The sequence below is a fragment of the Sarcophilus harrisii genome, chromosome 5 (genome assembly GCF_902635505.1).
Source record: "Sarcophilus harrisii chromosome 5, mSarHar1.11, whole genome shotgun sequence".
NCBI classification, from domain to species: domain Eukaryota; kingdom Metazoa; phylum Chordata; class Mammalia; order Dasyuromorphia; family Dasyuridae; genus Sarcophilus; species Sarcophilus harrisii.
Genome location: NC_045430.1, coordinates 61099141 through 61122838, shown reverse-complemented (window position 1 = coordinate 61122838; position 23698 = coordinate 61099141). Strand labels below are relative to the sequence as shown.

The following is a 23698-nucleotide window of genomic DNA, read 5'->3' as shown; positions in this document are numbered from 1 at the left end:
TTACAAGATCTACAAATGTTTAATTTCATTCATATCCTGAGTCTGAACCACTGGACCAGTCTGAGTTGAATTAAGCTTGGTCTGAACCAACCTGAAAACATCTCATCATTTTGTGTGAGCAAAGCAGAATTGGTTTTTGTCCATCTATAGCTGTTAGCACCCCTAATAAATTTTGAGGATCTAAAGACCAATCTACTTTTAATTTTGCTATCAGAAATCTAAAGTTAACAAAGACTAGACTTCTTAAACTGAATAGGTCAATCTCTAACGGCATGTGATGAGTCATCATGATCTAAGTTCTATAAATGGATTCAAGCCCATTAACCTAGGGAACAAATCAATCAAAGAATCCCCCTTTTTTTTCAATCAAAGAATTATGCTGGAAATTTAAAGAAAACTTCAGGGTCATCTAGTCTAACAAATACCTAAACAATGATCCTTTCCGATAATCTCCAATAAGTGGTCAGCAAATCTATTTGAATTCCTTTAGCGTCACTAACTATACTATCTTCTAAGGAACCTCCTTCTAAAAAAAGTTTCTTCTTCAGATTGAGTATTGTCCATTATTTCAGCCATTTCACATACATTCAAGCAATCAGCCATCAAGTGTTTATAAGTACCTACAATGTGCTAGGCACTATGCCAGGTGCTAGGAATAGAAAGGTCAAAAAAAAAATCCAAATAGTCTCAGCTCTCAAGAAGCTTACATTTTGTTAGGAGGAACAACATGTACACAAATAAATAAATTCAAAGCAATTTTGGCAGGTGGGGTAGGAATCTGGGGAAAATTAGAACCAGGAGGTGGGGCTTTAACTGAGCTCTAAACAAGGTAAAGGATTCTACAAGGTGGTGATAGTAAAAGAGTCAATTCCAGATATAGTGGGACAGACTGTGCAAGGACATAGAAATAAAAGAGCCAGATAAGATCTGAGAGGAACAAGTAAGCCAACAACATTCTCTAATTTGTCAACTTTCCTCTTCAAATGTGGCATTCGGAACTGAATATGATTCTTCAGGTATAGCCAGGCAAAGATAAGATGGAACACTTTTTGGTTTAGTACTGGAAATGCTGGCTATAGTAATAAAACAAGAAAAAGAAATCAAGGGAATAATCACTGGCCAAAAAGAAACAAAAATGACCACTTTTTCCAGATGATATAATGGTTTACTTAAAGAACCTTAGAAGTTAACTATAACTGAAATAATAGCTCCAGCAAAATTGAAGGATATAAAATAAATCCCTATAAATTCTCAGTGTTTTTGTATGTTTCCTGCAACACTCAAAGAAAGAGATAAATTTGAAATCACTACAAAATGTGCAAAATACTTTGGAGTCTATCCACCAAGACACACATGGGAATTATATAAAATACTCTCTATAGAAACTATGAAACTACAAAACACTCTTTATAGAAATACAGACCTAAGTGACTAGAGGAATAATAATCATTCATGACTCAGATCTTAACTAGGACAAGTTAATATAAACTAATAATGATATTACCTAAATTAAGCTTAATTATTCAATGCTTCATCAAAGTACCAAAAGATAATGTTATAAATCTAGAAAAGATGATAATGAAATTCATCTGGAAAAATGAGAGGCCAAAATTCTAAGGGAAATAATGGGAAAAAAGGGATGGAATAGGGAAAGATGGCCTAGCAGTAGCAGATCTCAAATTATACTATAAAACCATAATAAAGTAATTTAGTATTTATTTTAGTAAATTAGTTTAGAAATGGAAAGGATGAAAGAAATAGGTATACAAGATACAGAAGCAATCACATGTACTCAGGGTGCAATTTACAACTTTTTTTTTGACATGGCTGATACAGGAATCTGTTTTGCTTGACTATATAATATTTGTTAGAAGACTTTGGTTTTTCTTTCTGTTTCAATGGGCAGTGGCAGGAGGAATAGGAAGAAGAAGTGGATTTTCATTAATTGAAAAAAATAAAATTTAAAAAAATCAGAAAAAAATCTTTGACAAAAACTGCTGGGAAAACTGGAAAGTACTCTGGTAGAAACTAATTGAGAACATCATCTCATATCATATATCAAGATGAGCTCTAAAAGGATACTTGATTTATACCTAAAGGATGATATCATAAAAAATTAGAGATACAAAGAAGAAATTATCTTTCAGATCCCTGGATAGGGATGCAGTTCACAAATAAACAGGAAATAAAGTGGATTGCAAAAAGTAAAATGGACAATTATGATTATGTAAAGTGGAAAAGTTTTTGTACAAATAATTATCAATGTAACTAAGGACAGAAGTGGAATTATAAATTAGGAAAATATCTATTCAAAAAGTTTCTTTCAGAAAGACCTAATATATAAGATATATAAGAAACTGATTCAAGTATGTCAGAATAAGAGCAATTCCCTAATTGATAGATGGTCAAAAGATGAATAGGCAGCTTTTGGAGAAAGAAATAAAAAATGTTAGAATTCATGCTAAAAAATTAGACAAAAATTAAAGCAACTCTAAAATTTCACTTTCTATTCATCAGCTTGGCAAAGTTGATATTAAAAAAAAAAAGAAAAAAAGGAAAATGACAAATGTTGGATAGGCTTGTGGGTAAATAGACATATTAGTCCAGTCTGAGAATTGCCCCAAGTATTCTAGAAAGCAATTTGGAACTGTGCCCTCAAAGTTACAAAGTCATGCATACCCTTGATGATGATAATACAACTACTATTATATCCCAAAAACCAAAGAAGAAATGTCCCAAATGTGCAAAAATATTTTAGATGTTCTTTTCAAAATTTTAATTTATTTTATAACCAAAAAAATCTACTTTTTTCTTTCCTATTCCCCATTTGAACAAGAAGAAGAAAAAGAAAAACTCTTGTAACAAATATTCATGGCCATGTAAAACAAATTCATGTTCTGGCCATGTTTTGTTTAACTATGTATATTTATCACAAGGGTTTTGTCTTTTTTTTTTTTTTCTCAGTTGGGATGGGAAGCAAAAAAAAAAATAGACTTTTGATTTTTAAAAATTAAATTGAAAGGAAAAAATAGATTCTAAGGAGTCCAAGTATATGTGTGTTTGTGCATCTATATTTGATTATGTATGCATATATATATATATACACACATACACATATGTATATACTAGATATATACACATGTACTGAATGAGTGAAATAATGAATAAGTGAATAAGGGATTTTGAGGACTTCCAATATACTGTATGTGTTGACTCTCCTATTAAAATGTAAGCATCTTGAAGATGGGCTATCTCTCTTTTATATTTGTTATCACCAGCTTGGCACAAATACAAAATATATAGAAGTTGCTTAGTGGATTTTTTCTTCATTCATCATTCATTTATGGTTTGTTGCTCAATCATTTCAGTTATGTATGACTTTTTTAACCTCATTTGAGGTTTTTTTGGTAAAGAATCTGGAGTGGTTTGCCATTTCTTCTATAGCTCATTTTACAGTTGAGGAAACTGAGACAAACTGGGTTAAGCGATTTGCTCAGTCACACAGCTAGTAAGTGTTTGAGGCCAGGTTTTTGAGGTCATGTGTTTGAACTCAGATTTTTCCTGATTCCATCCCAGAGCTCTATCTAGTATATTACCTAGCAGCACTCATCATTTATTATTATGACTTAGAATCCCCATTCTTCAAAGATATGCTTAATAGCCAATATAATAAAAGTGTGGTTTTGTGAGAAAAAAAGTTAAAGAATGTCAAAATCTTGTGAAGTCAGTGCCAAATATTGTAAAAAAACAAATAACTATAAAAAATGGAGTTTTTTTTAATGTGAGAAGGTATAAAGTTTATAAAAGTTAATTTAATTAACCTATAAAAAGTCCTTACTTACTTGAAAATTATAAAGGATACAAGATCCCATTGGATTTAGTATTAGATTATAAAAAGGAAGTTGGCTGTGGGACAAAAGTCCCTTAAAACTCTTCCAAGAAGATATCTTCTATGCATATGTTAAGTTTATTTTTGTAAATAAATAAAACCACAGAAACAACTTTGTTGTACAATCAGTATCAATTAAAGAATAAAACAGGGAAATGTATGTTAGCTACAAGTGCTTGCTATAGTCTTAAAGAATGTACTACACTTGTACAATCCAAATGGAAAAAGGGCTTTCTATAGATGGAATGTTGTTGGAATCCTTACTATCTTGGTGATCATTTAACTTCTCGGTTCTCAGTTTCCTTACCTGTAAAATAAGGATGATGATACCAGGGTCGTTGTACCAGTCAAATGAGATAATATATGTAAAATATTTTGCAAATCTTGAAGTACTATGGAAATATCAGCTCTGGGCAGCTAGGTTACCTAGTGATTAGAGTTCTAGGTTTGAAGTCAGGAAGACCAAATTTCATGAATCCAAATTTGTCCTCAGATACTTCTTACTTGTATGACTCTAGGCAAGCTTCTTATCCCTATTTGCCTCAGTTGTCTCATTTGTAAAATGAGCTGGAGAAGGAAACGGCAAGCCACTCTAGTCTTTGGCAAGAAAGCCCCAAATGGGGTTACAGATGATTACATACAACTAAACTGGTCAACAACAACAACAAATAATAGTTATAGTTATTTTTGCTATTAGAGGATGATAATACTTTTCTTTGTGTATAACACTGAACCACTCGTATCAAACCCAAGAACAAAAAGGAGCTTACTTAATCAGATCCATAACCATGCAAAAAAAATTCAATCTAAACATATACAAAGTACAAAAAGAGCAATTGAAAAAAAATGTTATTGTCCCAAATATATAAATTACAGGAAGTCTACTAGGTTTATGTGTGTGTATATGTGTGAGTTGGGTATATGTTCAATTGTGCTAAGATTTTTGGTCACTGCATAAACATTATACACACTTATTCTTATATCATATATGTGTAAACCATGTTTATATCTTTATGCATACATGTACCCTAATTACACATATTTATAGATAAACATGGATTCATACTATGCCTGTTTATGGTACAAACATATATAAGCATGTGTACATATTTATTATATATACATATATAAGCACTGCTGATAGAGAATGAATTCCATAAGAGGAAGAAATCAGACAAATTACATTCCACATTTATAACATTGCAGAGCACTTTCAATAATCCTAAATTGTTCTCCAAAACATTTTTAATATAAATATGTTTCTAATTATACAGCAAATTCAATTCAAGACATATCCCAGTGACATAACAAGATTAGGAATCACTGTAATTTCTAAAGAATCAAAATAGCAGGTGACAAAAATTATAATGGGGAAGCATATGGTAACCTGGAAAACATTACCAAAGTTGTGCCTAAAGTAGCATAAAAGAGATTATCTAGGAAATATGTGATCAGAAAAAGGAGGTAGACTAGTTTCTAGAGTAAGAAATAACAGATGGAGAACTTGACAACTGCCCTGGCATCTACATACTGCTAAAAGGAAAGTTTATAGTAAATTTTCTATGGAGAACAAGGCCAAGAGTCCATGGAATGAGAAGATGTACATGGATTGTGATCTAAGCAGCTAGGGGAATACCCACTCAATGATCTCACTGAAATATTTGTAGATGGTTTTATGATATCTAGTTTGCATGTTTCTCTGTTCATATATACACGTATAAGCTCACTGTGTACCTCTGGGATCTTTTCTGTGTGTCCAGTGTCTCCTTGAGGAAAAATTTATAACTATTAAATTTTAGTATGTCATACTGAATAGGATTTGTGAATCAGGGAACACAAACTTAAAACAATCTAAACAGGATCTTATAAATAACACTTGGGTGCTCCCCAGTAGTGGGGGGGGCAAGGCTGATTGGAGGTAAGGGATATTAAAACCTTTACAAGGTCAAAACTGTCATTTTAAATGTGCTGTGTGATCCTGGCCAAGACTTTCATTCCTCCTTTACCTTTCAATTCCCTCTTTGTAAAATGAAGACATTATCTACTAGTGACCCTATACCTACTGAAGGAAAATTCAGTGATAACCTCTATCCCTAGCAATAGAAATTCCCAATAATAACAACAGCTAATTTCCTAGAGTGTGGTGTGGTGGAAAGAGTATTTGTTTTGGGCTGCAGCACTACATTGCAAAAGTCACCATTTCACTTCTGTGAGTGTCCATGATTTCTCAAAGCCATCTGTAACATGAAGGTGTTAGTTTAAATTGTGTCTAAGGTCCATTTAAACTCTAAAATCCCAAGTTCATGTGATGCAAAACTCTTACGAAACATTTTCTATTGTTCTTTACCCTAAATTTATTTTTAAAAAGAACAGAACAGAAAAGGGAAAGTTCAGGTGTCCAATGAGCATCCCACCTCTGAGATCCAGGGTACAGGCTTGTTCCATTGTTGGTAGCTCTCACTCCTGAGCCCACCTCGGTCTGACTCTTGGTCCTGGGTCACCAAGCAACATCATAGGAAAGAACAAAATCAAAAGGAAAACAGTGAGTGCGGCAGAAATAAGGCAGGAAGCAGAGAAGGGTGCGAGAAAAAGGCAAGATTTGGAAGAAAGGCTGATGATTAAAGTTAAAAGCTTCAGGATCGTGCTTTATTTTGGTCACTGATTCAAATGAACAACAAATAAATTCAGGTTCCCAGATTAGACATTTTGGTGGAATGCAGGTGGTGATTTAGTTCCTGATTTGAGGGAATTCTTAATATTAAAGCCCCTGACAAAAATCACTCAAACTGCAGCCTGGTTTGCAACTCTTATCACTTACCATCTTGGATAGGGTGATCCTATGTGCATGTTTACCTTCTTCAGTAAGGGTCAAGTTCCCTAAAGAAAAACTAATTATCTTCCTATTGCCTACATTCCCCTTCTTCCTCAATCTAGATTTAGGGAATTTCAAAGTTGGAAGAGACTTCGGAGCTATTTTAGTCTAGCTCATAATTGAATGGGAATTTCCTTAGCTACCACTTCATCATTCATTCTCTGTTTGAACATTTCCAGCAATAGGGAACTCACCCAAGCAAGCCCATTTCACTTTTCAACAACTCCAATTGTTCTACCCATTATTCTCAGTCTGCCCTAAGGCCAGAGAGAACAAGTTTAATCTTTCCTCCATAAATATGGCCTTCAGATATTTGAAGAATATGTATCGGGCACTGTGCTAGTCCCTGGAAATGGAAAGATCAAAAAAACCCATCCCGCCAAAACACAAGAAACATATAAGATTTAAAATTCTTTTCTAGGCTAACCATATCAATTCCCTTAACTAGTAAGGGAATAATAATATGGCATGGCTTCTAACCCAATCACCATCTTGGTCACACACCTCTGTGCACACCCTAATCTGTTTATCTTCCCTGTATCAGTGAAGAGAAGAGTCCATTGTTCTTTCTACTATACTGCTTTACCTTTTTTCTACCCCTCAAAAAAAAGAATCAAAAAATTAGAACCTGCAGGAACTCTATGAATCATTTTTAAAATGAGGAAACTAAATCCCAGAGAGTTTGTTTGGTCATTTTAGTCATATCTTATTCTTTATGACCCTATTTGGGGTTTTCTTGGCAAAGACACCAGAGTGATTTGCCATTTCCTTTTCCAGCTCATTGTACAGATGAGGAAACTGAGGCAAACAGATTTAAGTGACTTGCTCAAAGTCACACAGCTTAATAAGTGTGTGAGGTCAGATTTGAACTCAAGAACATAAGTCTACCTGACTTCAGACCTGGCATTTTAACCACTAAGCAATCTGGCTGCCTCAAAGAGATTAATTTCTTCAAATCCAGCCCTGCTTCTTCTATTAGAATGTAAGTTCGTTGAGGGTAGGGATTGTCTATTATTTTCATTTTTAATTAAATTTTCTTTTCAAATAAAAATCAGACTTTTTTTCTATTTCCCTCTTCCATCCCACTAAAAAAGCAAGAAATACCAAATCCCTATTATAAGTGATCGTCTTTCTTTTTGCTTGTATTTGTATCCCAAGAATTTAGTACAGGGTTTGGCCCACAGAAAATGTTTAATAAATTCACTCTTACATACTTTCTCTGTCTCTCCTTTCTGTCTCTGGCTCTGTATATGTACGTGTGTCTCTGTCTCTATGCCTCACTCTCTCTTGTTCTCTCTCTCTCTTTCTTTGCCTCTGTCTCTATCTCTATGCTTCTGTCTCTCTGTGTCTCTCTCTGTTCCCATATTTAACCAACGTCACACAATTAATGGTAGAGCTGGGATTCAAACCTAGCTCCTCAGACTGCAAATCTGGTCCTATTTCTGCTAAAGGAAGCTACAATGAACTTTCCTTAGTTCTACTTAGCAGCTTTGGGGTGAGTAGGGGACAGGGTTGACACACCTCCCTCAAGTAGGCTAGGAAATGTTCATGATGCCAGAAAGAGCTTTCAGATTGTCGCTTCCTCACTGTCTACCAAAGGAGAGTGAAAAAGTACAGGTCTCCCCACTGGTTGGAAGAATGACAAGGGAAGTTATATGGACCTAGGAAGAAATGTTATCTCTCTGCCAACTGAGAGTCTAACACTTATATTTACCTTGAATTCCTGCCTCTGAGGATGATAGAACTTGAGATCTGGATGCACAGCAGGAATGTCTCTATTAGCCAAAGCCTTGGCCAGTTCCCTCCAACTGCTATATCCTGTGGAGCAGAAAGATAAGAAAGATCAATAGAATTTCAAAACTAAATTCCCATTCTGCAAAGTTCCTGTAAAAACCACCTGTGAAAATGATGTCATCTATCTCACCTGCTCAGAGCTCTTCTAATGTTGAAAACAATTCATTTTTCAAATGTGTAACTGATATCAGATTGCTTTCTGTCTTAGGGAGGTGGGAAAGAAGAGAAAGATGGAAAGAAAATTTGGAACTCAAAATCTTACAAACATGAATGTTGAAAACTAGCTTTACATGTAATTGGGAAAATAAAATGCTACTGAGAAAAGAAAAAGGAAAATAGCTCATTTTCCATTTCACCCCTCCTCTTAACCTCCATTTTTCTGTCATAGTCACTACATTTTTTCAATCACTCAAACATAGACTTGTAGTTAATTAGGCCATTTATTGCTTCATTTTTATTCATTCCCTATTTTGGATGAGCTGTCAAATTCTATCAATCCTATACTCTCAGTTCCCCTTCTCTACATACACTATAAAACCACTCTCATTCAAACCCTGATCACCTTTCCCTTGAACCTTTGAAATAACATCCTAATTAGTCTTTGTGTCTCCAATCTCTCCTCCTCTCCAATTCATCTTCCACACACAACTGCCAAGACGATATTTCTAAAGTGCAAGTCACTCTCCTATTCTAGACCAACAGAAAGGAAAATCACTAAACCATACATAAGGATTTTGGAAGGCTGCATGCTGACTTAAAAAAAACATTTTTAAAAAACATTTTCTATTTTCCATTGTATTTATTTTCCCCTAGGGCACCAGACCTGGAGGCAGGAAAACTCCTGAATTTAAATTTGGCTTTAAATACTACCTGAGTGACTCTAAACAAGTCACCTAACAGTTTACCTCAGTTTCCTCTTCTGTAAAATGAAGTGGAGAAGGAAATGGCAAACTACTCTAGTATCTTTGCCAAGAAAAGTCAGATACGAAAAGCCAGATATGACTGTTGTTATTGTTTGTCACTCTAATGACTAAATAACAATAATGCAAATTGTATTTTTATTTTTCCATTCCATTTTAATTTTGCATGGATTGTGGGAAGTGTTGAGGGCTGTGGCTCCCACGTTTGACATTTCTGCTTGAGAAGTTTCAGCAACTCCTTGTCATATCTAGATTAAAATACAAATATTGGTCTTTAGGATTCTTCACAATCTGGCTTATTTTTCTAAGCTATCTTCTTCCTCTGTGTTTTTGCTTTACATTCTGGTTCCCTCTACTCCCCTGCTAAGCCTGGAATGCATGCTTTTCTCACCTCCACCACTTGCCACTTGGAATTCCTAGCTCCATCAAAGTTCAAATCAAGGGCCACTTCCTACATGAAACCTTGCCATATTGCCATATTGTTAGTATGCCCTAATTCCTGAAATAACATTGCATTTTTTTACATCTACATTTTGTACTTAGTTAGTAGAGTAGTGTTGTTTCCCTCCAATAGAATAAAGGGTCTTTGAAGGCAAGGACTATTTTATTTTAATCTTTGTATCTCTAGTAGCTTGTGCATGATAGTAGGGGCTTAATATGTATTTGTTGAAATGTTTATCAATGAACCTTGGTACAAGCTTAGCTGATCAACTTTTTCAAGATCAAAGTGTCCATCAGTAGTGATGTAAGTGATCAGAAAGTAGTGATAAGATGTGAATCTGTACCCCATTAAAACATGCTGTCTTTCAAAAGCATGATATAGACTAGAATTTCAGTATGATGAAAATGGATCTCTCTCCTTCTTCCCTAAAAAATAACTCCAGATCAGGTGTTCCCAAAGCAGATCACTGTTAAAAGCAGAAAAAGGGAAGATCATGATAAAAATATAATATAATGCAAGATAATTCTCCTTCTCATCTTAAGCCTCCAAAGGAGCTCTCCCCACTTCATTCAACAGCTTAATTGCACCTTAGGAAAACCAAGGAAGCATTATTGTCTAAAATAGATTCCACTTCTCCACGACTCAGAATCAATCTTGCTCAGCTGGATGGGTCTAGAGCAGAGGGAGGTACAGAGTGGGTGGGCCAGAGTTTGATGTTTATCAAACACATTTATAAGCTGCTGGCAGATGGGAAATCAGGAAGCCAGCTGCTGGGATACAGCTGGAAGCTACCCTTCAGATTCTTGGCTCATGGACCGACACAAGATCTATCCCAGGAAATGCAAGAGGTTAAACCTTAAAGGCAGGAGGAACAGAGAAAACAAACTTGAAATTACTACTAGGTACACACACACACACACACACACACACACACACACACTTCATGCTGACACTTCTAGGTAAACATAAGACTCAGCTGAGCATACTGAGACATTAACTGGGGGCTTTTACAATAGGGTCGGGAATAATTAGAGCTCATTAGGCAGCCAGAACAGATCCTTCTTTCTAGAGAAAAGTGCAGGTTCCCTGCAGGTTTCCTGCAGGTTCCCAGGAAAATGCCCTAATACCCTTCTGTCTGGAAAGATATGTTCATCAAAGGTTAGGAGAAGCACTAATTCATGCAGTCTGATGTAGGTCTAACTCATGTCGTCTCATGAAATTAATGTAGGTCTCCATCACCGTCATCATTATCATGAGAAGCAGCATGATGGGGCGCTGGAGACATCTTAACTTGTAGAAAGCAGCATTTACATTCCGCCTTTGCCGCTTTCCAACTGTAGCTGTAGCCATGAAGGCTAATCCTCTCGGCTTTGGTTTCTTTATTGTAAAATGGGAATAATAATGTTAGTACTGACTTCACAGGGCTGTTGTAAGGCTAAAATAAGATAATCTGTGCACAATTATCTACAAACCTTAAAGGGCCAAAAAAAAATTTTCAGTTATTATCATCGGATCAATTAACGTTTATATAAATGCAACGATTTGATGGAAGCAATATAGTATTGTGGAAAAGGCTTTGCGACTTGGAATCAGCAGGCTTAGGTTGGAATCCTGGCTTTGGCACTTAACTAGCTGTGTGACCTTAGGGAAGTTACCCTCTGAAACTCAATTTCCTTCTCTACAGAGAAAGGCAAATAATCAGATTCCTACTCTTCTTCTCAGAGTGTGAGAATCAAGTGAGATATTCTAGTGTAAATGAGAACTCAGTTGAATCTCCCAACTATTTTCTGAGGAAGCTAGTTATTCTACTATTTTCGTTTCTCCACAAATAAGGAAACATAGGTTAACAGAAGATAAATGAGTTGCCAAAGTCACAAGCTAGAAAGTGGCAAAATGAATCTGCCTAAAAGTTCAAAGTCTGTTCCAACATACAATGTTGCCTCCATCAAAGAGTTGCCATTCCCCTGTAAAAGTAGCACCTATATAATAACATCTAGAGTTTATTGTTCTTTAAGGCTTACAAAACACTTAATGAATACTGTATCATTTTATCTTCCTAACAATCCTAGGAGACAGGTGCTATTATTATCTCCTTTTTATAGAGGAGGAAACCAAGGTAGCACAGCAGCAATGTGCCTCCAATATTCATCAGTTTCTTTTTTTTAGTCATCTTTGCTAACTTGATGGGTGTGAAGTGGTACATCAGAATTTGCGTTTCTGTAATTATTCATGATTAGGAATTTTTTTCATATGGCCATAGATAGCCTGGGTTTTCTCCCTTTAGAACTACCTAATCATTTCACCAGACCATTTATCAACTAGGGAATATCTCTGATCGGTATTTTGGGCTGGGCATGAGTCAGGACAATTCCTGGTTGTTTTATGTTCAGTAGAATCAATATTCGATATAGACAGCTATCTGGCTCAGTAAATAGAGCACTGGGCCTGAACAGGATCAGATGAGTTCAAATCTGGCCATAGACACTCACTAGCTGTGTGTTCCTAGGCAAATCACTTAATTTCTGGTTACCTATTGTACTAGGAAAGGAAATGGCAAACCACTTTAGTATATTTGCAAAGAAAACCCCATGTGGGATCAAAGAGTTAGACTGAATGATTGAGTAACAGAAAGGATGAAATACTCAGAGATCAGTTAGCAAGAAGATTTATGTAGCTATAGTAGAAGAATATTCAAAAAGTAGGCACTGAGGATATAATGGGTTAATTTAGCCGGGTAAAAGCTTCCTAGAGTAAGATGCCCATTGTTTTCCACTAACCAAGTATTAGAGAACATCTAATTTCAGTGAGGTTCAGATAGAAAGGGATCCAGAATAAGTCTCTAGTCCTGTTATTATTCTTTTATATTTAATGTAATACTTCCCAGGATACCAAACAAGTGCTTTTAGTAGTTGAATAAAAGCATTATTCCATGTTCATCCCCAATTTATTTGTCTTCATTTCGTTTCTAAATTTTTGAATGATATAATTTGTTAATTTTGTTTTCGTGTGTAAACATCATATAAACATATATGTAAACATCATACTTGGAGCATATTTGGAGAATTAGCTGATGTTCTCATCTTTTGATAACAGATATATGAGCTGCTAAGCAAGGTGAGAGAAGTATATCCCAAAGAAAGAAGAAAAGGATCTAAAAATTTCTAGCAGCCCCAAATTGGAAACTGGTAAATAAATATTGTGGAATATTATTGCACCATAAGAAATGATAAAATGAAGAATTCCACAGGAAATATTTAATATTGGAATCTAATGTTGGAGAAGAATCTAGTGTTTTGCTAGTATTCACAAGAAGGATTTTAGCTTTGCAGAGAAGCTAGTTTCAGTCATTTCTCTTGATAGAATTGTTTTCTCACTGATATGATTAAAAGTGAACAATCTTTCCTGTTTCTCAATCCAACATATATTTTGTAGTTCACAATCTTACAGAGTTGCCTGAAACATTAAGAAATTAGATGACCAGAGGCAGCTAGATGGCATAATGAATAAACCCTGGAGTCTGGAGAACCTGTGTTCAAATCCAACCTCAGACACTTAACATTATCTAGTTGTGTGATTCTGGGCAAGTCACTTAACCTCAATTGTTCAACCTCAATTGTTGGCCAGATATGGCAAAGGTAAGTCTTGAACTCAGATATTTCTCAGTGCAAGACAAGCTATCTACTAAGCCTCTAAGTCTTAATATTTCTGATTTGTTGTGACATATTAAACACACGCTGTCTATTCTACTGGATCAAGGTGATCTAGACAGTTTCAAATAGAATTAACCTGCAACCTTATGATGTTCCATCAATTCTTAGAATTACAGAAGCAATTTTGAAAATGCAGTCAAGATAATGGACAGCAAGATATACAGTAAACTACTCTTCACAAAACTCAAACAGCTGGAAAATGCCCCAGATTAAATGCTAATGAAGAAACGCAAGAAAAAAAGCACAGCGTATTACTTTTCTGGGCCAGCCTGGTATAGAGAGTCAGTCAGGGAGGTTTGTAGAATTGAGAAAAGGATCTGACTAGAAAAACAACAAAATGTTCCAGTGTCTAGGTATTGAAAGAGGACTGAGGAGTAAAATGAAATCCCAAGGCACTGTGTCCTCAGGCAGGGTTCAGGAACTGATTCCAGCTGTCAGCTTTGTTGCTTACTACTCAGTGCAGGATCACACATCTGGGACAGACTGAGAAGAGTACCTATACCCAGGGATATGTGCTGTGGGTAAAGAGTGATTGCACCTCTTTTAGTCAGTATACTAAGAGAGGGACAAGTTCATGTGGTAATATGGCTCAGAACTCAGTAGGAAAGCAGTTATCCCAAAATGAAGCCTGCAGAAATCTCAGACCAAAGAGAAGCCTATAGTTCTGTCTCTTTGAACTAGCAGAGCACTGCTGGTTCCAGGTGGTGAATAGCAGCTAAGTCCAGTAGCAAACTACTGAAACTCCAAAGCAGGCAATCTCGATGCTCAGACCCAAACTTCAATCCAAGGTAGCAAACCACTGGATCAAACTGCTTTGGGAGCAGTAAAAATTTGAAAGCCCTCAGTCTGAGTTATTCTGTGAGCAGAAATAACATAACACTAAGTGCTTTAAGAAAGCATATGGAAGATCAGCCCAGCGATAACCTCAGGAAGTTGCTTTCCTGAGCCTCAACAAACAGTTGAAAGTCAGGAAGTAGGCTGAAAGAATAACTAATCATAAAAGGAATACCACCATAAAAAGCTATTATGGTGACAGGGACACTCAAAGACATAAACTTGAGAATGACTTCAAAACATCTATAAGCAAAAACCTCCAAAAAAAGCACAGTTTGGAAATAAATTCTAGAATTTCTGGAAGACATAAAACAATTGATAGAAAAGAAAATTTTTAAGTCTTTTTATATAAAATGAGAATGCCACAGGGAAAAAATGGAAAACAAATGAGAAGTATGGAAAAAAGAATTAGAGATAAAATTTCCCTTAGAACTGCTTTGGCTACATCCCATAAGTTTTGATATATTGTCTCATTATTGTCATTCTCTTGGATGAAATGATTTGTTTCTATGATTTGCTGTTTGATCTACTCATTCTTAAGGATTAGATTATTCGATATCCAGTTGTTTTTTAGTCTATTTTTCCTGGATCTTTATTGAATATAATTTTATTGTATTGTGATCTAAAAAGGATACACTTACTATTTCTGCCTTTCTGCATTTGACTGTAAGGTTTTTTTCAGGTCCTAACATGGGTCAATTTTTGTATAAGTGCCATCTACTACTGAAGAAAAGATATTTTTTTTTCTATCCCCATTCAATTTTCTCCAGAGGTCTATCATAGCTAAGTTTTCTAAGATTCTATTTACCTTAGATTTCTAAGTTTACCTTAGAAAACTTAGCTATGATAGACCTCTAGAGAAAATTAAATGGGGATAAAAAGAAAGATACCTAATTTCTTTCTTGTTTATTTTGTGGTTAGATGTCTCTAATTCTGAGAAGGGGAGTTGAGATCCCCCACTAATATAGATTTGCTCTCTATTTAGAAGAAAGAATTAGAAAGGAAATTAATAGTTTGGCACAAGAGATACAAAATCTTGCTCAAGCATCAAAGTCCCTGAAAATTAAAATGACCCAGATAGAAGCTAATGAGTTTATAAGATAAGAAACTAGTAAAATAAGCCAAAAAACTGAAAAAAAAAATGAAGAAAATTCAAAGTGTCTCAGAGATTTATAGGAGCAGTTTCATCATGCTGGCTGAGGTGTGAGCCCAGTTCACCATTCTGGGTTTCTGCCAAGCCTTGACAATCATAACAGCAATCTAAGAGTATGGAGAGTTATTGCTATATACATCACCCTAACTGGCCTTCCTTTACTCTATCATCAACCCTTCTTATATTCTTAAGATTATGAAAGTATTTCAATATAAAAGAATATGAAATATTGGGTTTTGAGAGAATTAATAATAATTATACTATGACCACTATTTAGATTCTGATATCCATCTAAGATAAAATGAATTTCCAAAGAGGATATGGGCTTAGTTAGTAAGTAAAACTTACAACTCTAACAACTCCCCTTCCTTCCTTCATAAGGATAAGGTCAAACACGAGCTTTAATTATCAGCACTAGCACTGGTCATTTCAGGTGGGGATCTAGACCTGAGAGTTTGATTCACAGACATCAAAATCACTTCACATTTGTGAAGGGTAATGTCCTTGTACAGAAACATTCCTTTCTTAGGGAGGGTCTCTTCTGCTACCCATGATTAGCTGGTTGTCTGGTTGTTAGAAACAGGTCTAACAAGCTCAAGATAGGAGGGATGCTCTAGGCCTCCCTATGGGTGTACTGAAATGGGGTACTTTAGATAAGGAAGAGGGGAAAAAAGAACACAGTAAAACCCACACCCTAAATGACAGGTGACATCAGAGGGGTATGGCTTATCCCAACCCAAACATTCAAAAGAAACACTGACCCACTCCCAGGTACAAAAACCTCAGGTGACTAGGTGATAGATTAGCCACAATGGGTGTGTGAGGGTGGGGAAGAAGGGTGAGGCTGGGAGTCCTTGACTGATTTCATGCTTCATGTAACTTTAAGGAAATCATGGTGCTTTCCCCAAGCATCAGTTGTCTCATCTTTTTACTGCTGAGAACAATCTATCTAACCCCTCCCCCCCATACAAGAATTGACCAAAGAAAATGCTGTGTTCTATAAATTTGAATTTCCAGTTATCCGCTCTGTTTCTCTGTCTCTCACTCTTTGTCTTTGTGTCTCTCTGTTTTTGTCTGTTTCTCCTGGTCTTTTTCTGTTCCTGTTTCTGTCTGTCGGTTCCCTTCTCCCCCCACTCCAATACACACACAGACAACTAACGAGATTAACCTGTAAAATCTGATTCTAGATTGTGAGTGAACTCCTCTATCCCAGTCACTGTTCTACTACAAATCAGAGATCTTACCCCAAGGCAAAAAGTTTGTCTTTTAGCTGTGAAGTTTTCCTACTCAGATATATGGCTGACTCTATGTAATACTGGAGCCACTTAGACAAATACTTGTAAGAATATTTCACATTGATATAAAGTATTACAGTTTACCAAATACTTCTCACCCTAGAATTCTATGAGCTGAGTAATGAGAGGATTTATGCTATTCATTTTAGGATGAGGAAAACTGAAACTGAAAATCAGGTACCATCACATCATCTTTTCAGCTTTCTCTTGCTCAATACATGGAAGAGAAGGTAATAAATATTCAGGATTTTGGACAGCCAAGGTTGTATCTAGTGCAGGGAGGGGCCCAAGAGTATGGGCCCATACTCAATTGGCATTAGTAAAGTAGGATTACTTAATTTACAGGTGCACTATTGAGTGTTGACAAACCAGTCTGCCAGGTCACACAGCCCTATGGCAAAGGGGGATAAGTGGCATAATGATCTGGATCCACATCAAAAAGAAAGAGAAAGACAGAGAGACAGAAATAGAGACAGACAGAGACAGAAAGAGGGAGAGGGAAGGAGGGGAGAGGAAGGGAGGGAAAAGAGGGAAGGAGGGGGAGGAGAGAGACACAGAGATAGAGAGAGAGAGAGAGAGAGAAGATGGGAGGTGGAGGGGGAGAGACAGAGAAAGGGGGAAGGAAGGAAGACAGGGAGGGAGAAATGAAGGGAGGAAAGGAGGAAAAGAGGAGGAAAAGAGGGAGGAAGGGAGAGAGACAGACAGACAGAGACAGACAGACAGACAGAGACAGAGAAACAGAGAGAGAGATAGAAAGAAACAGAGAGAGAGACAGAGAGAGAGAGAGTCCTCTTGGGATTACCCTTCTCCCAACATAGAGTGGGACTCTACCCTTGGAGAACTTGATTACTGTGTTTTTTCAAAGGAACTTGAAAGAAGGAGGGGTGTTCCATCTGCCTCCTGTCCCTATGTGGTTTCTGCATAGTGCCAGAGGATAAAACACACTGCCAGAAGGCTGGCCCCTGGAGTTTTGCTCCAGGGGGCTGGTCTCAGAGCTAGAACTCTTTTCACTTAGGTTCATCCTCTAATTTTTCATATTTCTCATAGAATAATCTTCAAGCAAAAGATTTTTTTCTATGCATTGGCACGAGCCCTACATCAGAGTTGGACAATCCATCAGTCTTCCAAGTTCCATATGTCCAAAATGGAATGAATTCTAACTTCTCCCCCCCAAAACCCATTCTTCCATCAAACTTCTCCATTTCTATCCAAATGTGTATCTCTTAATTAGGCCTTTACTGATTCCCTAATTATTAATACCCTCTCGCTCTTGGAAGGACTTTATATTATTTTGGTCTATAATAATAGGATGACACAAAAATTTCCCAAGCTTTTACAATTTTTTCCCCTTTCCTGACTCCCCTTAAAACTAGCACTTTCTCTCTATTGATTATTTCTAACTGATCCTGCACATGTTTTAAGTGCATTAGATGGTGAACATTCTGAGGGCAGAGACTTTGTATCTGTTTGGCAATTTCTTTATATACCCCACAGCTTAGCAGAGTATCTGATACATAGTATATATGCTTGTTGATAATATGCTTGTTGACTGACTAATCTCCTTGAAAGAGGAAATCATTTCCTTCTTTGTCTCTCCAGTGCTTATACATAGTAACCACAAGCGGTGATAATGGTTTATGGACTTAAATTGAATTAACTAGGTCTAATAAACTCACTCATTTCTCTGTCCCCAAATCTTCAGAAGTTCCTATTGCCTAATGAGTAGTTTCAACTCTTTCTAGAATCTAAAGCTTTTCCAACTAGGCACTGTTGTCCTTATAAATATATTTCATATTATTTTCTTCCAAGAACTCTATACTCTAAACAAACTTGATAACCCTCTCACCCTCAAACACATGTTGCATTCTCATGGCTCCATGGCTTTGTTCGATCTATTCCCTAAGCATCCCTAGGATGCCTCCTACCACAGTTAATGGCCCTATGGATAGAGGGCTGGGTCTAGAATCAAGAAGGCACTTAATAGGTGTGAGTCTGTTTGCCTATGTTCCTCTATTATGATAATAGCACCTAATGTGCAAGGCTGTTGTGAGGCTCAAGTCAGATAATAGTTGTAAAAGCACTTACCATAGTGCCTGGTATATAGTAGGCACTATATAAATGCCTATTCCCTTCCTCCTCCTTTCTCTCATTATGTATTAAGTACTACCCCTTTGGGAAGCCTTCCCTAATTTCCTGTCTCTTCTTCAGGTTGATAAGGTTCTTTTCTCTTAGACTTCACACAATGTTTATATAACACTCTAATGAATTTATAGCATAATATTGTGTTATAGGTGTGTGTGTGTGTGTGTGTGTGTGTGTGTGTGTGTGTGTGTGAATGTCATTCCACCTGCTTCTTGAAGGCAAGCACCATGCCGTATTTATACACTGTATCTTACCTAATAGGCAGCTAGGTGGATAGAACAATAGACCAGGAGTCAGGAAGACACAACTTCCTGAGTTCAAATTTGGCCTCAGATACTTACTAGCTGTGTGACCCTAGATAAGTCACTTAACCCTTTTTGCCTCAGTTTCCCCATCTATAAAAGTAGCTGGAGAAGGAAATGCCAAACCATGCCAGAATCCTTGCCAAGAAAACACCAAATGGGGTCACAAAGAGATGGACATGACCGAACAACCACAAAATCTTACCTAACATATAATCTGCAACACAGTAGGCATTTAATTAAACTCTGGACTGAGACAGGTTAAACAAATTCTCATCCTGCTGGGCCACTAAATAGATATTTCAGGTCACAAAACATGTCTAGTTTCTCCCCAGTACAAATCTATCCAATGGTCTGCAGCATAAATGTCCACTTGGTTTCTGGATACATTTGACCTTTCAGTAGACATATATAACACTGTGTGAGGCAACTTGTGTTCCAAGTTGGTACGTGAAACGACTGTTAGTGATGCTATTCTCTGACATATTCCTTCATTAAAAAGGAATTGAATATTATCTGTAAGGCATGGTGCTGGGTTCTGTAAGGAATACAAAGAAGAATAAGAAACAGCACTTGCTTATATAGAATTTATAATCTAGTAAAGGAAATAAGATATATCTGCCCTTCCAGTCACCTAGAATTGTAACCTCAGAATTACCTCCACATATCCTATTGCCAAATCTTGTCCTTTCTATCTCTACATCCATACTATCTCTCACATATGCCCCTATTCTCTCCACTAATGCTGCCACTACCTGGTATAAATACAGCTATCCTCACACTTGCACTATTATAGAATAACTACTAAATAGCTGGTTGATCTCCTTGACGCAAAGCAAGTCTCTTCCCAGTCCATAGTCCAATTCAACTGTCAAAGCTCGGGTTTGACCATTCCCTCCACTCTCTAAATTCCCTCTTAATAAATTCCAAAGGCTATCACCTCCAGGATAAAATATAAAATGCTCTGCTTCATAATCTGCCCCCCTCACCTTTCCAGTCTTCTTACATACCTCATCTCTCCCCACCTTAGCCTCCCTTCCTTCCTCTCCTTTTCTTTCTCTCTCCCTCCCCCTCTCCCCTTGTTCCTTTCCCTTTCCCTCTCCCTGTGTGTGTGTGTGTGTCTTTGTCTCTCTCTCCCTCTTTGTCTGTCTGTCTCTGTCTCTCTCTCTCTCTGTCTCTCTTTCCCTCCCTCCCCCCTTCCTTTTTGCTATTCCTTGGAGTGTTCCACCTTTCAACTCAGGTTATTTTCTCCAGCAGTCTCTGATATGCCTGCAACTTTCTTCCCCATTCATCTCTACCTCCTGGCTTCCTTAGTTTCCTTCAAGCCTCAGCTAGAATCCCACCAACTATAGGAAATTTTCCCCAATCACTTAATTCTCGTGTCTTCCCTCTGTTGATTTTTCCCCGTTTATCCTGTATATCCCCTATTTGTACATAATTATTCACATGCTGTCCCCTAAATTATATTGTGAGCCCTCTCAGACTCACAGGGACTGTCTTTTGTCTTTCTTTGCATCCCTAGCATTTTGCCCAGTGCCTGCAGAGTAGACACTTAAATGTTTAGTGACTTACGACTCTCTAATTCTAGTCTTTTGCCTTGACTATTACAAAAGCATCCTATTGTTCTCCTGACTCAAAAATCTCCTTATTCCAATCATCCTCCAAGACACAGCTGCTGAACTTCTTCTTCTTCTTTTTTTTTTTAAATAGCTTTTTATTTACAAGTTATATGCATGGGTAATTTTACAGCATTGACAATTGCCAAACCTTTTGTTCCAATCTTTCCCCTCCTTCTCCCCACCCCCTCCCCTAGATGGCAGGATGACCAGTAGATGTTAAATATATTAAAGCATAAATTAAATACACAATAAGTATACATGACCAAACCGTTATTTTGCTGTACAGAATCGGACTCTGAAATATTGTACAATTAGCCTGTGAAGGAAATCTAAGATGCAGGCAGGCAGAAATATAGGGATTGGGAATTCAATGTAATGGTTCTTAGTCATCTCCCAGAGTTCTTTCGCTGGGTGTAGCTGGTTCACGAACTTCTTTTTCTTAAAGAACATGTCTAACTTTTCACTTTCCTAATCAATAAATGCTAATGGATTCTTATTATCTTTATGATCAAATATGAACATCTCTGTATGGCTTTAATAACTCTTTGACAGGACAGCTAGGTGGCTCAGTGGTAGTACATAACCTTGGAGTCAGAAGGACTTTCTTCTCTGGCCCAAGACATCTTTTCCTAAAAGGGTAGAACCAGGCAGGGCAGCGGATAAATAAAGAGGAATAAGGTGAGAAGGTCCTATTGCCTAATGAGTAGTTTCAACTCTTTCTAGAATCTAAAGCTTTTCCAACTAGGCACTGTTGTGTCCTTATAAATATATTTCATATTATCTCTACAGGATTCATCTCATCTCTACAGGAAGGGATTGGGAGGGGTTTAGTAATCACCCTCCAAATCTTCAGAAGGGAGAGGAAGCTGAAGAAGGTAGATCTCAAGGCTTGAGTTAGCAAGTGTGTAGTTGAAATTAGAAGTGATAAGTTTTTCCTTGGAAGGGCTCTTGTTCTAGGATTTGAAACTAGGTAAAATTGTTGGGTAGCAGATGTCATTGTTCCTTTTCAAGAGCAGACAAATGAACAACAAGAAGCAGATGCAAACTGGAGTCCAACAGTTTCATTTTGCAGATGAGTAAAGAGGTTTGCCCATGGTCTCTTCCAGTTCTAAAAACTATAATAATCCACTTCTTCCTATTTTAGGAAGTAGAGGTAAAGTGAAGGAACAATAGAAAGGCTTTATGGAAGAGATGTTATTTGAGTTGAGCAGAGAACAATTTGATTTATGCAAAACTAAATAGGGAATATAAAAAGGAAATAGTGGAAGATAAAGTTATAATAGTAGGGTGCAGCCAAATTGTGGAGTATCTTAAATGGAAAGTAAAGAAGATACTAGACAGAAAGAGGGAAAGTATATGGGAAAAGAGTGAGTATACCAAAAAGAAGCTGGCAATTTTACATTTCTAAGGCATGGGAAAGGGAAAGGAAGAAATTGTGCAATAAGAAATGAAGAAGGGTAAAAGTAAAGAGAAAGCAAAAAGAAAGAATTTTACAATACTTTGGAAATACACTTGACGATGAAGAATTTGCTGATAAAGCCACTGACAACTGGTGCTTACAAAAGAGAATAATGAGATAGCATATGAGAAACAAAGAGATACAGCAAAAGCAGTGATCCAGAGGAAAATTTATATTCCTAAATGCTTACATCAATAAAATAAAGAACAATCCAATGAATTGGGTATGCAATTAAAAAACACATCTAAAAATCCTCAATTAAACACTAAATTAGAAATTCTAAAAATTAAAGGTAGGTTTAATAAAATTGAGAATTAAAAAAAAATGAACTGACAAAATTAGAGAGATAGAGACAGAGAGAGACAAAACCAGGAGTTTTATGGGATTTATGGGCAAAATACCAATAAAATAGATAAATCATGAATTACTTTTTTTTAAAGAGAGAAGAAAACCAAAGTATAAAAAAATTAAAAGGGCAAATTAGACAAGTTTCTTTCTTTCAAGGTTCCTTGTTTCCCTACTTGCCAGCTGTTGGGACCAAGCTCCCTTACAGTAGGTGTAACACTTGCAGATACCCAGATCTCAAATAACAGGCAATGTCATAATGAGATAGATTCTGTCATCACAAAGCTGTGTGATCTCAATAATCATTAGCATGGACCACATGTCTGCATTTTCCATATGGATGCTGGCTTTTCAAAGGCCAGAATCCCTTACCTCATTCCCACCCTTCCTTTAGTCCAGTTCACTAATGAGAACATTTTGTGTTTTTATATTTTATACTTTTTTTCCCAAAGCATTTTTTTAAACACACATCATTTCATTTGATTCTCATGACTACCAAAGACACTGATCTACCAGACTAGCTGAAGATTAAAAGTATTCCTTAAGTAATTTAGAATTCTATTTTTAAAAATCTGACTAAAATATCTTATACAATCATCTTATGTATATTCCCCAAAGTTATTAAAGAAAATTTCTATTTGCATCAAAATATTCAAAGAAACACTTTTTGTGATAGCAAAGAACTAAAAAGAAAGATGAATCCCATTGACTAGAGAAGGGTACATAAACTGTGGCATATGAAAGCAATGAAATATTACTGTACCACAGGAATGATAAATATGAAAAAAAGAATTCCAAGAAGCAGGGGAAGACTTACAAAGGGAAAGAAGTAAAAAACAGTTAAACAAAATTGTGAATATCTACAACATTGCAATAGAAACAATAATTATACTTACAAAACAAAAACAAAACTAAAATTGTA

General features: G+C 36.4%; 1 protein-coding gene across 1 annotated transcript in view; it reads right to left on the bottom strand.

Moving 5' to 3' along the window:
* The window catches only part of B4GALNT3 (beta-1,4-N-acetyl-galactosaminyltransferase 3), a 144536-nt gene that overhangs the window by 29365 nt on the left and 91473 nt on the right, over window positions 1-23698 (bottom strand). The window contains exons 2-3 of the mRNA XM_003771314.2: window positions 8476-8579; window positions 6304-6381 (exon numbers count right to left, since the gene is read on the bottom strand). Coding sequence (XP_003771362.1) covers window positions 6304-6381; window positions 8476-8579 — 182 coding nt within the window. The remainder of the gene's footprint in view (window positions 1-6303; window positions 6382-8475; window positions 8580-23698) is intronic.